Genomic DNA, 16,247 nt, shown 5'->3' on the forward strand with positions numbered 1-16,247 from the left:
TCTAAATAATCTAGAAGGTAGCTACCATTATCTAATCTTCAACCCCATCAAAGATCTGAGAAGGAGAGTAAAATTACCAAAGCAACCAGGAAGCACAAACGAGAAACTTCCAAAATTTGCAATGGTTTTATTCCAGTGATGGAAAGCTGGTACCACACACAAATCAAGAAACATAAACAGAAGCCAGGCTAAGTATCACAACATCATCTTGATAGATGCAAAAAAAAAAAAAAAAAAAAAAAAAAAAAAAAAATCTCTGACAAAGTTCAATGTCTTTCATGCCAAAAAGCCCTGAAGGAAAGACATGTCTAAGACCACATAATAAACTTATAGTCTTTATGGGGTATGTTGAATGGGGGAATACTGAAGGCATTTCTTCCAAAATCAGAAACAAAACATGGATGCTCATTCTTTTTTTTCTTTTTCTTTTTTCTTTTTCTTTTTCTTTTGTTTTTCGAGACAGGGTTTCTCTGCAGCTTTTTTTTTAGAGCCTGTCCTGGAACTAGCTCTTGTAGACCAGGCTGGCCTCGAACTCACAGAGATCTGCCTGCCTCTGCCTCCCGAGTGCTGGGATTAAAGGCGTGCGCCACCACCGCCCGGCTCATTCTTATTGATTTCTAGAGAGAGCACTAAGGCAAGAAAAAAGCATTACTAATGTGAAAGAAAGATGTCATCACATTACCCCCATTTGCTGAAGATATAATCCTGTACTTAAAAGACCCTAAAGACTCCATTAAAAGACTTCTAGGCTTGGTAAATACTTACAACAAAGTAGCAGTATAAAAACTAAATATACCCCATTTCCCCCATCAGCCTTCTCCAAAGCTACTGAGAAGAATCATATATATGTCTGCTACCTGGAGTCTCTACTCTTTCAGCCTCTTTGTGTGCACTTTGGTGATGAACTGCTTCCTGCTGGTACTGAGGATTATATCCATATAAGAATTCAACAGAGAAACAGCAGAAAAACCCTCATTACTGTCCAAGGGATTGATGATGATTAAGATAAAAAGATAACGCCTTTAATCCCAACACTCAGGAGGCAGAGGCAGGCAGATCTCTGAGTTCGAGGCCAGCCTGGTCTACAAGATCTAGCTCCAGGACAGGCTCCAAAGCTACAGCAAAACCCTGTCTTTAAAAACCACAAAAAAACCCCAAATAAACAAATAAACAAAAGATAAAAAGAAACTATTTTAAAGATAAACTTGTCTGCAATAGACTGTGCATCAAGAATATATAGAGAAGTAATTCATTTATAGGGTAACCAGTACATGAATATGCCAGTTCCTGATAGACACTGGATTAATGATGATCAGCTGATCATGGTCCATAAGTGGTTGCTGTTCTCTGAAAGTTAATTGAGGATTTCCCTGCAATGAGTAGAATTTCCCTTCTGTCCCTTGTCACATTTTAAAACCCTCACAGCTTATACAATGTTTTTAATTTGAACTAGTGTAACTTCTTCATGCTAAAAAGAGCTAAAAACAAAAACCAAAAGACCAAATACAAACAAAAAAGTAAAACAATCCACTTCAGGAAAACAATTCTATTCACAGTAGCTTCAGAGATACAAATGGGTGGCAGGGAAGGACAAATACAGAAAAACGTGGAGGAATAAATCTAACCAAACAGGTAAAGACTTCCTCAATGAAAACTACAAGACACTAAAGAAAATGTAGACACTGAGCATAGTAAAAACTCTCATGTGCATGGATCAGAACTAATACTGTGAAAATAACTATTACTGAAAGTAATCTATAGGTTCAATGACAACCTCATCAAAATTTCAACATCATTCCTCACAGACAGAGAAAGAAATCAATACTAAACGGGCATGGCGGCACATGAATACAATTGGTTATGGAGGCAAGAGAATCAAGAGTTCAAGGCCATCATTGGCTACACACACTGGGTTTCAAAAAAACTAAACATGAGACCATGTTTCAAAAAAACCAAAGGAAGAAAGTCAGAAAGAGAAACCGACCAACAACTAACCTAAACTCGTATGTAAGCATGAAAGACACCAAACAGACAAAATAACCCTGGGCAAAAGGAGCAGTGCTAAAGCAGGAGAAAATCTGTCATCAATTACACGACAGGGCACAGGAGTAAAACCAGCATGCTGCTACCACAAAACAGAAGGCATCCAGAAATCACTCCCCCGGCTCTCAGCCGTCTGATTCTCAAAGAAAGTCTCAAAAACACACTGAAGAAAGTCAGTTCTAACTAATCCTTCTGGAAAAACTAGATGTGCAGCTGTGGAAGAATGAAACTAGAGTCCCAACTTCTCACGCTGCACAAAAACAATTCAGAATCAAAGTTAAACCTTCACGGAAGAGCTGAAAAACAGTACCAGAGGAATTCTGAATTTAAAAATTGGGCTGGAGGCCAGGGGTAGTGGCTCACGCCTTTATTCCAGTGGGAGGCAGAGGCAAGCAGATCTCTGTGAGTTCAAAGCCAGCCTGGTCAGCCAGAGCTGCATAGTAAGGCCCTGGAATTGACTCCCAGGACTGCAAACACAATAAAATCCTTAAAAAACAAACAACCCCCTCAAAATAAATTATCCAATTATGAAATGAGTACATAATGGAAGACAGTTCTCAAAAGAATGATAAATACAGGGGCTGGAGAGATGGCTCAGTGATTAATAGCACTGCCTGTTCTTCCAAAGGTCCCGAGTTCAATTCCCAGCAACCACATGGTGGCTCACAATCATCTGTAATGAGATCTGGTGCCCTCCTCTGGCAGAGTACTGAGAATACAGTATACATAATAAATCTTAAAGAAAAGAAAAAAAGAATGATAAATACATAAAATGTTCAACATCTCTAGCCATCAGAAAAACACAAATCAAAACTGGATTGGGATTCTATCTCATTCCAGTCAGGACTGTCATCAAGAAACAACAAATACTCGATAGGATGGGGATGCTGTAAAAACCTTATGTGCAGGGAATTCCCACCAGGGAAATCAAAATGGAGGTTCCTCAAAAACCTAAAAATAGAAATATTATATGGTTCTGTTACACTACTCTTGGCTATATATCCAAAGGAATCAAGAAAGTAATCAACATACAATAAAGAAATCTAGGGCTGGGAAGGAGGCTCAGTGGTTAGGAACACTAGCTGCTCTTCCAGAGAACCTGGGTTCAATTCCTACCACACACATGGTGGCTCACAACTACTTTTAACTCCTCTTCTAGGTGATCCAACACATTCTGCTTCTCAGGCACCAGGTTTGCAAGTGGTGCACAGACAGACAAGCAGGCAAGATAACTGTACTCATGAAATTAAACTTAAACATTTAAAAAATAAGAAATCTGCATTAACATGTTTATAGCTACACTACTCATAATAGCCAAGTTAATGCATCAGCCTAGTTATCCATGAGGGATTAATAGAAAAAGGAAATAGGATACACCAATTCAGACACAAACACACACAGACACAGACACACACACACTGGACTATTATTCAGCTTTAAAAAATGTGAGCACGTTGTTTGCAGAAAGATGAATGGACATTACTAGAGATCATCATGCTAAATAAGACCGACTCAGACAAATTTGTGTTTTGTGTCAGATGCAAACTTTAGATGTAGGGTGGTGGGTGGAAATGGCGGTATACACCTTGAATTCCATTACTTTGGAGGCTAAGACAGGAGGGCTGCTGCAAATAAAGGCCACTCTGGGCTTCAAAGTGGTAAGGCAAGCCAGGACCTTGTCGAAAGAAAGAAAAGAAAGAAAGAAAGAAAGAAGGAAGGAAGGAAGGAAGGAAGGAAGGAAGGAAGGAAGGAGTGGGGCAAAGAACTAATACGACGAAGAAAAGGGCCTGGGAAGAGAGGGTAACTGGAAGCTTATATGATCAAATACTTACATACATGCATGTGCCACAATGAAATTCATTATTATATACAATGAATATATACTAACATAGAACAGAGACTTTCATATAGGAAGGATTTAAGAAGACTAAAAGAGGGGGCTGGAGAGATGGCTCAGAGGTTAAGAGTATTGCCTGCTCTTCCAAAGGTCCTGAGTTCAATTCCCAGCAACCACATGGTGGCTCACAACCATCTGTAATGGGGTCTGGTGCCCTCTTCTGGCCTTCAGGCATACACACAGACAGAATATTGTATACATAATAAATAAATAAAATTTATAAAAAAAGAAGACTAAAAGATATACATCTTTATAAAGGTTAACTTAGGTTTCAAGCAGCTTGGCCAACAAGAAAATGTTTGGGACAATTAATGGTATGCAGTGTCTAAAAAGAACACAGTTCACTGTGGTTAAGACATTTTCTGAAGGTGACAATTGGACTGGTGAATAAAGTCATCATGCACCTGCAGGTCCACATACATTCATCACACACTCACACGGAGTGAGGTCTATTAACAACATGTGAGTAAATCCTGCATCTGGTGGCATTTCTATGAGTACAGTATGAAACTGAGATGTAAGACTGCAAAAACATAAGAACACAAAATTAATTTCAGCAAGCTAATAACCTATTATAAATTACTATAATTTAGAATCTTCATAGTCTCTCCATTCCATTTTGCATAATGTAATAGCTTTATATATAAATGAATCAGAAACAAAATGCTTAAAAATGTTTCTGCTAAATCCAAAATGTTTGGTTTTTAGTGAAACTACTACTAAAGCATCCCACAAGGAGGAGAGTGGGGCACCCTCCCTCCAGAACACAACGCTCCAGCCACAGAATGCAGCTCAGGGACTATCTCAACACAGTACCTAACTACAAAGAAAGACTTGTGGTTTTCAAACTCTCCCTCCACATTCATTTATTTGGTGTGGGAGTGACACATGTGAAGGGACAGTACTCAGGCTGTCAGGCTGGGTGGCAGGCACTTTTACCTGCTGAGCCATTTCATGGCCCGACTTACATTTCCACTATTTAAACTTTTTATTGCCATACCATTTTCTCCTTTCTAACACTTACATTCTCTAGTATAGTACAGTGTAGGCCTACGACAGCTCAGAGTGCTCTACATCTGTGCAGCTAACACAGTGGCACCATGTGGCTGAGGTTAAAATCATTTGAATGGTGCTAGACAACACTCTGAATCGATAGCTGTACAGTTACTACTTGTACATTTTTAACCCTTTTTAAAATCCCCGTCTTAAGAGCCCTGTTTTAAAACTGACCATAGCAGTGGTGATAACTTAACCATCAATTTTGTGCACAGCAGTACATTCCAAAAGTTCAAAGACAAATTTCAATTCTTAATTAGATACTAATACACCATCTTCCTTCTTTACCCTAAGCAAAGCAAAATTTTTTCTTGTAAATGTCAACATTTCTATGGGATTTTTTTTCTTTTTTACATTTTGTAAATTCTCATAAAAAGTTCTCTAGTTCCAGCCAGGCATGGTGGTGCATCTTTAATCCCGGCACTTGGGAGGCAAAGGCAGGTGGATCTCAGTGAGTTTGAGGACAGCCTGGTCTACATAATGAGTTCTATGACAGCAAAGCTATATAGGAGACCCTTTCTCAAAAAAACAAAACAAAACAAAACAAAATAACCCCCCCCCCCACAAAACAAACCCTCTAGTTCTAGTGGGGAGAAAGTATTATGTCTGCATTACCAGTAATATTCATAATTAAATAAACAATTTGTTGAACATTTGCTAATAATGTTTGTTCTAATATTTCATCATACTCGTATGGGTTATTCTCAACTACAAGTGGTTTAATTGGAGAAAACAAACCAAAAATCCTTTGACACAAAATTTCCTGCACCTCATTCCATAGCTGAGGTTCAACCCTCATCCATCTTCCTGTGCTGCAAGCAGAAGGGGAACTCCAGCTCCACTCTCCACTCACCCAGTCAAAAAAGGTTGGCTAGAAGAAAAAATTACTTGGTTAGCCAAGTTCTTGGGATGGCAGTGGAAGTGACAGGAAGCAAGGAAGTTAGGAAGTGACGGCAGGTGAGTGACAGGTTGACAGATAACTTCCAGAGCCAGGGGTTCCTCTAGGAGGCTCTACTTAGTTGCTATGCTGCTGCTTCTCCTTTCCCAGACAGCCTTTCTGTAGCTCATTCTAGAATAAACACAAACTCTTCAAGTCCAGAAATTAAGGAGAAATTACGCCAGGGAAGGTAGATCACACCTGTAATCCCAACACTTGGGAGGCTGAAGCATGAGAACCAAGAATTTGAGGCCAGCCTGGACTATACAGTGAGTTGAAGGCCAGCCTGGGCTACTGGGTGAAACCTTCTCAATAAAACAAAAACAAAAAAGAAAACTACTTATGTATATATCAAAACACACAAAATACAAAATTCAATAATGCAAAAGGTGACGTATAAATTACTTGTGTTGAGAAGTCAGTTGAGTAGTAACCACGAACAAGGCTCAGTTTCCATAGCAACCCTCCACTGCCCTCAAAATCAATCTCCCTTTTATCCTTGTCACTTAGCTCCATTACCAACGGCAAATGTTCCAGTTTCTTGCATAGTCTTTGCTCTATTAAATATTATTCTGTCATTCTTCTTGGATAAAATACAAACTTAGAAACTCCGGAAAGCACATCCTTACTAAACATTTGTCACTTTCAAATAGTCATCCATCTTCTATTGACAAATTCTGTAATTATCTAGCAATGTTAGGCAGGAACCATATCACCATGTGGTGTAAAGGAAGCACAGCAAAAACACTTCAGAAGACCTGCACTTAGACCTGCTATACTGTTAACAGCCAGGTGACTTTTCTTTCCAAACCTGTAAGATATGAATACAAGGGCTGGAGAGATGGCTCAGTGGTTAAGAGCATTGCCTGCTCTTCCAAAGGTCCTGAGTTCAATTCCCGGCAACCACATGGTGGCTCACAACCATCTGTAAAGAGGGGTGCCCTCTTCTGGCCTGCAGACATGCACACAGACAGAATATTGTATACATAATAAATAAATATTTTAAAAAAAGATATGAAGACAAACACCCTTACCTAGTTCACTGGACTAAAAGAAATCAATCATTTAATATACTAATATATAGAAAGCACACTAAAACACTACTGTACAAATGTAAGGTCATCATTATTCATTTGTATCTCTATAGAAACCAGTTAAAACTAGTAAGAAACAAAATAAATATGTAATACACATACTTCTTGCTATGCCAGTTATAGGTTATATTACAGTCACAGTCTCATCCTTTAGGTTACCGTGTGGAAAAGACAACTCAAGTACCAACAGAAAAGCTTTCTTTTGAGAAAGTCTATGACCTCCAAGATCCTGCTCATAATGACAAGAGGTAAATAAATTTAACTGGCTTTAAAAAGTTCTCTCTCTCTCTCTCTCTCTCTCTGTGTGTGTGTGTGTGTGTGTGTGTGTGTGTGTGTGTGTGTTCATATGTATACATACACATGGGAGCATGTGCAAACATACACGCAGAAGCCATAGTTAACTCTGGTGTTGTTCAAGAAGCTATTTGTCTTATTTTTGAGACAGGTCTTTCACTGGTCTGGAAGTCCCAAGTAGGCTAGGCCAATAGGCCAATGGACCAATGAGCCCCAGGCACCTGCCCATCTCTGGCTCCCCACATGTACCACCATGTCTAGCTTTTTATGTGAGGGCTGGGAAATGAACTGAAGTCCTGATATTTGAAGGAAATCACTTCAATGAGTAAGCTACCTCCCTCATCCCTAACTAGCTTTATAAAAACTAATTTCTTTTCATTGTATATTTTGTTTTTAAATTGAGGAAAACTGTTCCTAGTAAGAAGAGTAGATATCTGCTGATCAAATATCTATTGATCAAACCTGTTGAGCAAAGTTTACAGATTTACTAAAGAAAACAATAGTTCAGAAAGGCTATGAAACAATGGGAACAGAAGACAGTAGTAAAATAAAGCTCTTCCAGCATTTTAGGACTTAAGGCAAAATTTCAAACAGTAATTATGGGAGAAAAGGCACAAAGAGGACTAGGTAAGTACAATGGTTCATATGCGTATGGATGAGAGCAACAGATGGCTCACTGCATGAAGGGCCCTAGCTGCTCTTCGCATCTATGGCTGCAGCTTTTCCTTACCTCTTCGGCTGTGCTGAAATGTCGCCTCTGAATTTTCTTAGGGCTTAAAATACTTCGACGACATGAACCACTCCAGGATGGACTTGGGACAGGCTTAATTGGAAATGACTTTTCATATGCAGACACATGGCAGTGATGATTTGACTTTCCTGTAAAGGTGTTTGATAACCCACTAAAAAAAAAGTTTGTAAGAAAAGATAAACTTAGTGGTTATTTCCAATTTTAAGAAATAATAATAATAAAACAGCTAGAATGACAGATGTACATTTGTGAGAAATATGTAAAATATAACACACGAGGTTATAAAAGATCTTAAGATTGTTAAATAAGCCAGGTGGTGGTGTACACCTTTAATCCCAGCACTCGAGAGGCAGAGGCAGGAGGATCTCTGTGAGTTCGAGGACAGTCTGGTCTACAAGAGCTAGTTCCAGGACAGGCTCTAAAACTAAAAGAGAAGAGAGAGAGGAGAGAGGAGAGAGGAGAGAGAGAGAGAGAGAGAGAGAGAGAGAGAGAGAGAGAGAGAGAGAGAGAGAGAGAGAGAGAGCGCTAAATCATACATTTATGAAATAATTAAAACTGTTTTTCTTGGATCCACAATCTAGAATGAACCAAATAGCAAGCAATACAGCGTGAGGGAGAACAAAGCAGATTAGTCTTTGTTGGAAAACCCAGAGTGGAGGCACACTAACCACATACATATTTTTTTCCTACCATACTTCATTTCTGTTCCACAGTCTTGTCCCTAAAGCAGTTTGGAAGTACTTTAAACATGTAAGGATGGATCAAGCTGGTCTCACAACTGAACTTTTACAGTGAATTTTAATTTCCTCCTTCCTTTCCTCCTTCAAGAAAAGCAACCAGAAGATTTTTTTTTCCAAGCTATACAGCACACTCTGTGGTCCACAGGCCATACGGCACACTATGGATTCTTACTATCTGTGCCCTTTCTAGTGGGAAAACTGACATAAAAAACTATCTTTGTGAACTCAAAACCTCAATCATCTACCTTACTAGTTTAAAGCTTTCCCTCCTTATATGATTTTTTCTATCTGCCATTACCTAGTGTACTTACTCTATTACCAAAACAAATTTTTCTTCTATTTCATTCCCCTCTGAGAACTCAAACAGTTGAATAGCTGACTAAGCTAGATTGTAAACTAATATGGTCTGAAGCTAAAGAACACCAAAAAGCAAATATACTCTCTAACTTTTCAAAACCTATGGATTTTATGTTAATACAGAGGAAGGAACAAAGGACTCCAGATTTCAGCTCAGGCTTATGCTCTCAGGCTGGGAGGACACGGTTAGCAAGAAAGCAGTGGCAGTGCAAGTGTCTGGGAAAGGCAAAATGGTTTTCTACAATGTCTTTTGTATCTGAGCTTCCTCAAGTGTGTTTTTTCAACATTAAAATAACCACAGGTATGAAAATACCTTGCAGTGCCAGTAAACAAGTACCTACCATATTTAATAAGGTTGTGTCTATCACAGTTAGAAGCAAGTTCAAAGGGGAATGTGGCAGGGAAACCATATCACTAAAATGCAAACAAGCAAGTACCCCACTTCCCAGCTATTCTGGGTTACAAAACCAATACGGTCAGAATATTAGCATTAACAAAATAACAAGGATGGGCTTGGTGTCCCAGGCCTCTAAGTCCAGCTATTGAAGAAGCAACAGCAGAAGAATCACAAGCTCAAGGCCAGCCTGGTGACTTAGGAGACTGACTCAAGCAATAAAAGAGGGGCTGGGATGCAACTCAGCACAACTTTTGCCACCAAACCAAGCAGGACAACAAAAAGAACAAAGAACACGTAAGGGGAATTTTAAAAAATATTTAATTCAACACGGTAATTTAAATTCATTTAAACTATATGAAGTATCATTTTTAAAAACTTACTTTGAAAACTGGAATTTAAAAAAGAACTATTCATTTATACTACCTTTCCCATAAAAGACAATGTATTTCAGAGAAATCAAACAACCTTAACTTAGGAAAAAAACAGTGCCAACTAATAAGAAGAAACAACAATAAAAAGTTTCATTAATTCTAAATATCATTAGGTAAGGATTTCCAATTGATACTAATAATTACTAAAGGATTAGATAAAATGAAATTGTTCACTTACATAATGCCAAGTAACCACATTCATGTTATATTCAAATCATACAAATTCTAAGTGTATAAGCAGGGACAAGATTGTCAATTTACCGTCGCTAACGACAGAAAAACTGGCACAAGACAGCATCTGTTTTCTAGTGTGGGATAACGCAATATCATTATTTCTTTGAGTCAAAAAAATTAACTTACAAAAAGCACAGGGAATGGACAATAAAACTGTGATAGCATGAAGACCTATCAAAACCAAAGGGCAGCTACACAGCCATTATTAAAACACAATGACCCCAGCCACTCGAGACTACAAGAGAATTAAGGGAGACAACGGGTAAGTGTGATACTGCATAGGACATGGGTTTGGATAAACGAGACATAAATGATATTAAAAAAGTGGGGGACAGAAGAGTATGCACAGCATGGGGCTGACGAAGCAGTTTAGACAGTCAAGGTACTTGATGTACGAGCCTGATAACCTAAGGATCCCTGGAACCCAAGCATAAGTGGAAGTACCAGCTTCACCAAATTGTCCTCTAATCTCCACATGGATGCCAAACTCATATACATATCACATACTAACAATAAATTAATACTTTAAAACAAAGAGTATGCACAACATGAACTAGTCTTTGAGAAAAGAGCTAAAGATAACCAAGATAACTGAAAGAAAAGATTTTTACAAGTGTTGTCCTCTGGTAGAAATGTGATGTTTTATTTTTATTTTTGCTTATCTGTATTTTTAAATTTTTTAAAAAGCATATGTATTTTTTCTATAACATCATTAAAAATAGCAATACAGTGTTATCAATTTTTAAAAAGCAACTTGTTAAATAATACATGAACTCTTATTGAGGACTAAGACCATGCATTATACAGTGCACTATGTGTACCTACGGGACATGCAGAGACAGGAAGAGGCTTAGGAGGAAAGACCAATGGGAGAAGGAGCTTGTGGGGAGTTCAAAAGTTTTCCCTTTATTGTCAACACTTTAATTTTTACAGTATAAATGTACTAAATCTTATATGATTAAAAAATTAAAAACTGGTGAAAATTACCCCTAAGAGTTATAACATATATTCCCAGAATCCATGTGCTGGTAATCTTCAAGAAAATAAAAGCCATTCTGTTGGTTTCAGTCAATCATGAAGTTTGGTTAACCAGGAAGCTAAATGACCTCACATTCCTCAGATACATACAGAGAATTTAAAATGTTAGAAGAAAAACTTTATTAACACATGGGCTGGGAGCCTGGAACATCTGTAATCTCAGGACCTAGGTGTTAGAGGCAGAAGGATCAGAAACTCAATGTCATGCTTGCCTACATACGGAGTTTTGAGTCCAGGTTGGGCTACATTAGATTTCATCTCCAACAAACAAAAATAAATATACTGATGGGCTGGGAACATAGTTCAGTGGTAGAGAACTTGCTAGAGTACACAATTCCCTGGGTATGATTTCCCAATACTGTCAAAATTTAAAAATAAGCCGGGCGTGACGGCACATGCTTTTAATCCCAGCCAGTACTCAGGAGGCAGAAGCAGGTGGAGCTCTGTGAGTTTGAGCCCAGCATAGTCTACAGAGCGAGTTCCAGGACAGCCTGGGCTACACAGAGAAACCTTGTCTTGGGAAAAAAAAAAAAAAAAAAAAAAAAAACAAATAGTAATGATAAAATATCTGAAGCACCTGTCTTTAATGACCAGTATAACCTTGGAAAGGGAACAGGTGTTAAGGTTCCCTACGACCTCTCCTTCCTAAGAGTTACAAGATACTTGGCTCTAACTAGTTCAGACCTGAAGCAGATTCAAGTCAGCTCACGTGAAATGCTGTAGACTCTGCCACTCAAGTTTCAGAGACTGACTTAATTTCCACTTTAAAATTTAGTAGACTATTTGAACACTATCCTAAAGAGTCCGAAACATTTACACCCACCAGGACTTCCTTCAATGGTGTCTCTTTTAAAGATTTACAAGAGTTGACTACTGTCCAAATTCAACACAAAGGAGATAGATTTGTGTATCTCCTTATGGTGTAAAGCCCTAAAATAGTATTACTCATTGAAAGTTCTAATGCACATCTATCTTATAGCCTTTTCCCTTATATCTGAAAAAAGGTTTGAAAAGTAGGTAAAAACAAACAAACAAACAAAAAAAAAAAAAACAACTAACCTTGAGGTCTTCCGGGTTTCGAGGTAAAGACTTCGGCTATTTCTGGACTTTTGTAATGTTGAGACTGGTGCTGGAGTGGAGTTTCTCCACTGTCCATTTGCACTTTGACCAAAGGTTCCTGTGTCATCTGAGCCAAGGAAACTGTCTGAGGAGGGGTTATCTAAAATAAAATGAAAGTCTGAATAAGTTGAACAAATAACTAGATCTAGGTCTTTTCATGATTGCAACCATGTGTTCCATCATTGCATTCCACACTAATGTAGCAGATCACCATGTCTCTCATGGACAAAGATCCCAGTCTCAACTGCCAATAATCTGCAGTAAGGGAACTTCTACAAACTATAATTGATTCAGCCATACATACTAACCTGAAAATTGATGAAGGAGCTGAATCCTGCCACAGCCATGTGCCTTATCTGCATCAATGTGACTCCGTGGTGTCCACCAAAAGTCAACATTTTACCCCAACTATATCTTGCAAGCACTCCCAGGCCTGGGCCTGAAAGAAGGTAGGCCAGACCAGTAAGAAAGCAAGTGGAGGGCCGAGGAGATCGTAATTCAAATGAACAACAGTTATTGCTTACTAAGCAGCCGGTGTCACTTCTTCTGTATGGTTATAATGTCCCAGACTCAGGGAATCTCTCAGAGTACAGATCTAAGTGCTGCTTATACTGGTTGGCTTATGGCAGGAATGACTACTATATATACACCTCTGGTTCTAGTACAATCTTTAGTGGCTTTTCTAAAGCCACAGTTATATATATCATCAATACTCCAATCCTTGCTACTGCAATCAGACTGAAAATTATTTATTATTTTAACTTTATAAATTCTGGATTATAAACTAGAATGATAAAAACCTCTTGAAGTTTTAGTTAGAAGCAGAATAATTTCTATGCCTCCCTCTCTCTGTCAGAAGAACCAGATAAATTAAAATAGTTCTGACAAAGTAACTCCAGACATTATGCTACGGAATTCTAAGGAGCGTAAGTGGAACAATAATTCTCTATCATCAGAATTCTTGTTTTATACTAACGACACTCTGAAAGGACATTAACAGAACTCTGTACACCAGTACGCACTTATGTTATTTAAAGTATTTAGGGCGGGTATGGTGATACACACCTGTAGTCCCAGCATGTGAGAAGCTGAGGCAGGACAAGAACGAATTTAAGGCCAGCCTTGGCTACAGTGAGAGTGCCTCAACACATGTGCACATGCGTGCGTGCGCACACACACACACACACACACAAACACCTGTCTGCTTTTAATACTCTATCCAAATAGAACAGCCTTAAAAAGAAGGCTCCTTAAGGAAACAATGGAAACAGGGCAAGGGGGAGAAAAGCAATTCCTGGTGCTATTAGTATCAAATGACCGACCGTCACTTGGCTTACAACTAAAGTAAATTAATTTCCAAAATGAATCAGAACTTTCCTCCTCCATAGTAAACAAGTGGACCTAACATATGACTACTGTTACTCTAAGGACAGATTTGAGTTGTAGCAAGAAACCCAGAAACAATGCTTGCTAAATGCAAAACCATAACAGTAGGAATAATCGTCTTTCACACTTCTTGCTGAATGATCTAACCAAAGATGTTTTGAGGAAGAAATTTGTTAAAAAATATAAATCTTCTTGATAGACATGATATATGATCTAGGATAAGTCAGAATAGCCTTCCCTAGAGTATTCACTGGAGGGGGAAAGCATGGGCTCAGGCAGGGGTCTAGCCCCAGCTAATGGCATCACTAAAGAATTCTCTAATCACTGGTGAGGACAAGGGACCGATAACAGACTGCAAATCTTTTTTTTTTTTTTAGAAACATTTAACCTGCATTTTGTCATCACTAAGAAATTAGAGCTATAAAGCCAGAGACAAGGAGATTTATCATGTGCTCATATATGCATACAAAATCAGAGTACATTGAAAATGTAATTGTGGTTATGTTCTAATAAAACAACTGAGTGTTTTCTGCAGAAATGGGCAATATGTTTATGAACGTAATGAGTTGTATTAAAAACACAAGAGTCCCACTGCTCAGAGGCTCATTGCTCACCTCTCCTCAAGCTCTTACCTATGAAATCTACAATACACGTCTCTATAACTCAAAAAATGAAAAAAGAAAAAACAAAAACAAAAAAAAGAAAGGACAAAGGAAGAACCTGTCAGATAATCGTTCATTGTGAAAGTAACCCTTTATTTCTCCTGCTAACATTGAGGCATATTAGTTACTGTAGTAATGGGATGCAAAAAAAAAACTACTACATGTTAGCTTAGTTACCTAATTAACATATTTTCTGAAGATATTGATAAATTTAAAGCAATAGAAAATTCTTTTTGTCTCAATCTATTTTTTTGTTGTTGTTGATGCTCTTTTGGATTAAAAACACTTCAAAACTTTTTCAGTGTGCTCTTCATAAGACTGGCTATTAAAAAGGTCAAAGTGTGCATTTATGTTTTCTAAACAACTCAGGAAAATCACTCATGTTCAGAGTCTGAGTAGACTTTCTGAAAGGCTTTCTCCAGAGAGACAGGTCTAACAGAACAATAAATCGTCAGCTCCAGATTCTACAACGTGGGCTTTCCCATTTGTATTTTCATCTTGGTAGAAGACAGAGCATGGCAGAACAGACGAACACAGCAGCACTAGATCAGAAGGCTACAGCAGGTACCTGGACACACACCTCGTCCCATCAGCAAGGTGGACTCAAAGGCAGATAGAACAGAAAAAGGTGTGCAGGGTTTGTAATGAATCGGAATGGGCATGGTAAGTAAAAAGGTTTTAAAGTATCTGGTAAAAAAAAAAAAAAAAAAAGAGCTTTGTTTCTGTTTGCTACCTAGGGCCCTGGGTTTGTGTGTTAGATGTAAAATTCTGATTGTTAAGGTCTGTGGCATGCCAGAAGCTTGTTTAATCAAGAACTAAGTGAAATCTAATAGACGAACAGATCATTTCAAGCTGTAGACAGCACATGGATAATGAGCATAACAGAGAGTTCAGTATTCCCTCTTCAGCATGACTTAATTATTCAATTATTTTTCTCTCATGTACAAATACAAAAGAGTATTTTACAAAATACTCTTATTTTCTTAAAAAGGTCATAAATTCAAATGAGAGATAAATGTTATTGAAAGATTTTTGGTATGGGGATCAACTTGTAGAGTGATGATAAACACAGGAAAAAATTTAATAATTCTTAACGATTTGTGGCTGCTAAGTAGAAAGCTAGGAATCTGGTCAAATATTGCCACAGTCAAGAAAAAGAAGATCTGGGGTGATCTTTGGTATATTTTTGTCAGTATTAAGGTACAACTAAAATTTAAGAAAAAAACTATATATAATACAAATAATAAAAATCCAGAGGCAAATATTAAGGTTCAACCTGAAGATCAGAGAAGCAAAGCAGCCAAACCACTAGAGAGCTCTTACCACTATGAAATCTTCAGACCAAAAGAACAAGTTCCTGTCTCACCCTGCCTTATATGTGTCTCTAGTGCTGGGATTAAAAGTGTGCATCACTGCCTGACCTGTATGGCTGACTAGTGTGGCTGCTTTGCACTGACCTTCAGGCAAGCTTTATTTATTAAAACACAAATAATATACCACTATACTATATGAATGCTTTTAAGTGATGCTATTAATAATAATTAACAATAGCAGAGGTATAGTGGACTTAAGATGTAGAAAAAATAATGACAGAAATGAAGGCACTAGGCATTCATCCCATATCATAAAGCCTTGAGGGCCAACTGTACTTCACAATTACAGACTTGGAATTTTGGCAAAATAACCTGTTATTCTACATAACACTTGTCAGTGCAAGTTGGAGCAGCCCTCTATAAACAAATATTGGTACAGGCAGCAAAATGGGCATGTACTTTTTTTTTATAGGAATAAGTGAAGTCAAAACAGAGAAT

General features: G+C 38.0%; 1 protein-coding gene across 9 annotated transcripts in view; it reads right to left on the bottom strand.

Annotated features, from left to right (window-relative positions):
- Positions 1–16,247, bottom strand: part of Senp1 (SUMO specific peptidase 1) — a 62,901-nt gene that overhangs the window by 35,837 nt on the left and 10,817 nt on the right. For all 9 annotated transcript variants that reach the window (XM_038342949.1, XM_038342947.1, XM_038342950.1 and 6 more), the window contains 2 exons: positions 12,329–12,488; positions 8,052–8,223 (listed from right to left, as the gene is read on the bottom strand). In XM_038342949.1, coding sequence (XP_038198877.1) covers positions 8,052–8,223; positions 12,329–12,488 — 332 coding nt within the window. The remainder of the gene's footprint in view (positions 1–8,051; positions 8,224–12,328; positions 12,489–16,247) is intronic.

The sequence above is a fragment of the Arvicola amphibius genome, chromosome 9, assembly GCF_903992535.2.
Source record: "Arvicola amphibius chromosome 9, mArvAmp1.2, whole genome shotgun sequence".
NCBI lineage: Eukaryota > Metazoa > Chordata > Mammalia > Rodentia > Cricetidae > Arvicola > Arvicola amphibius.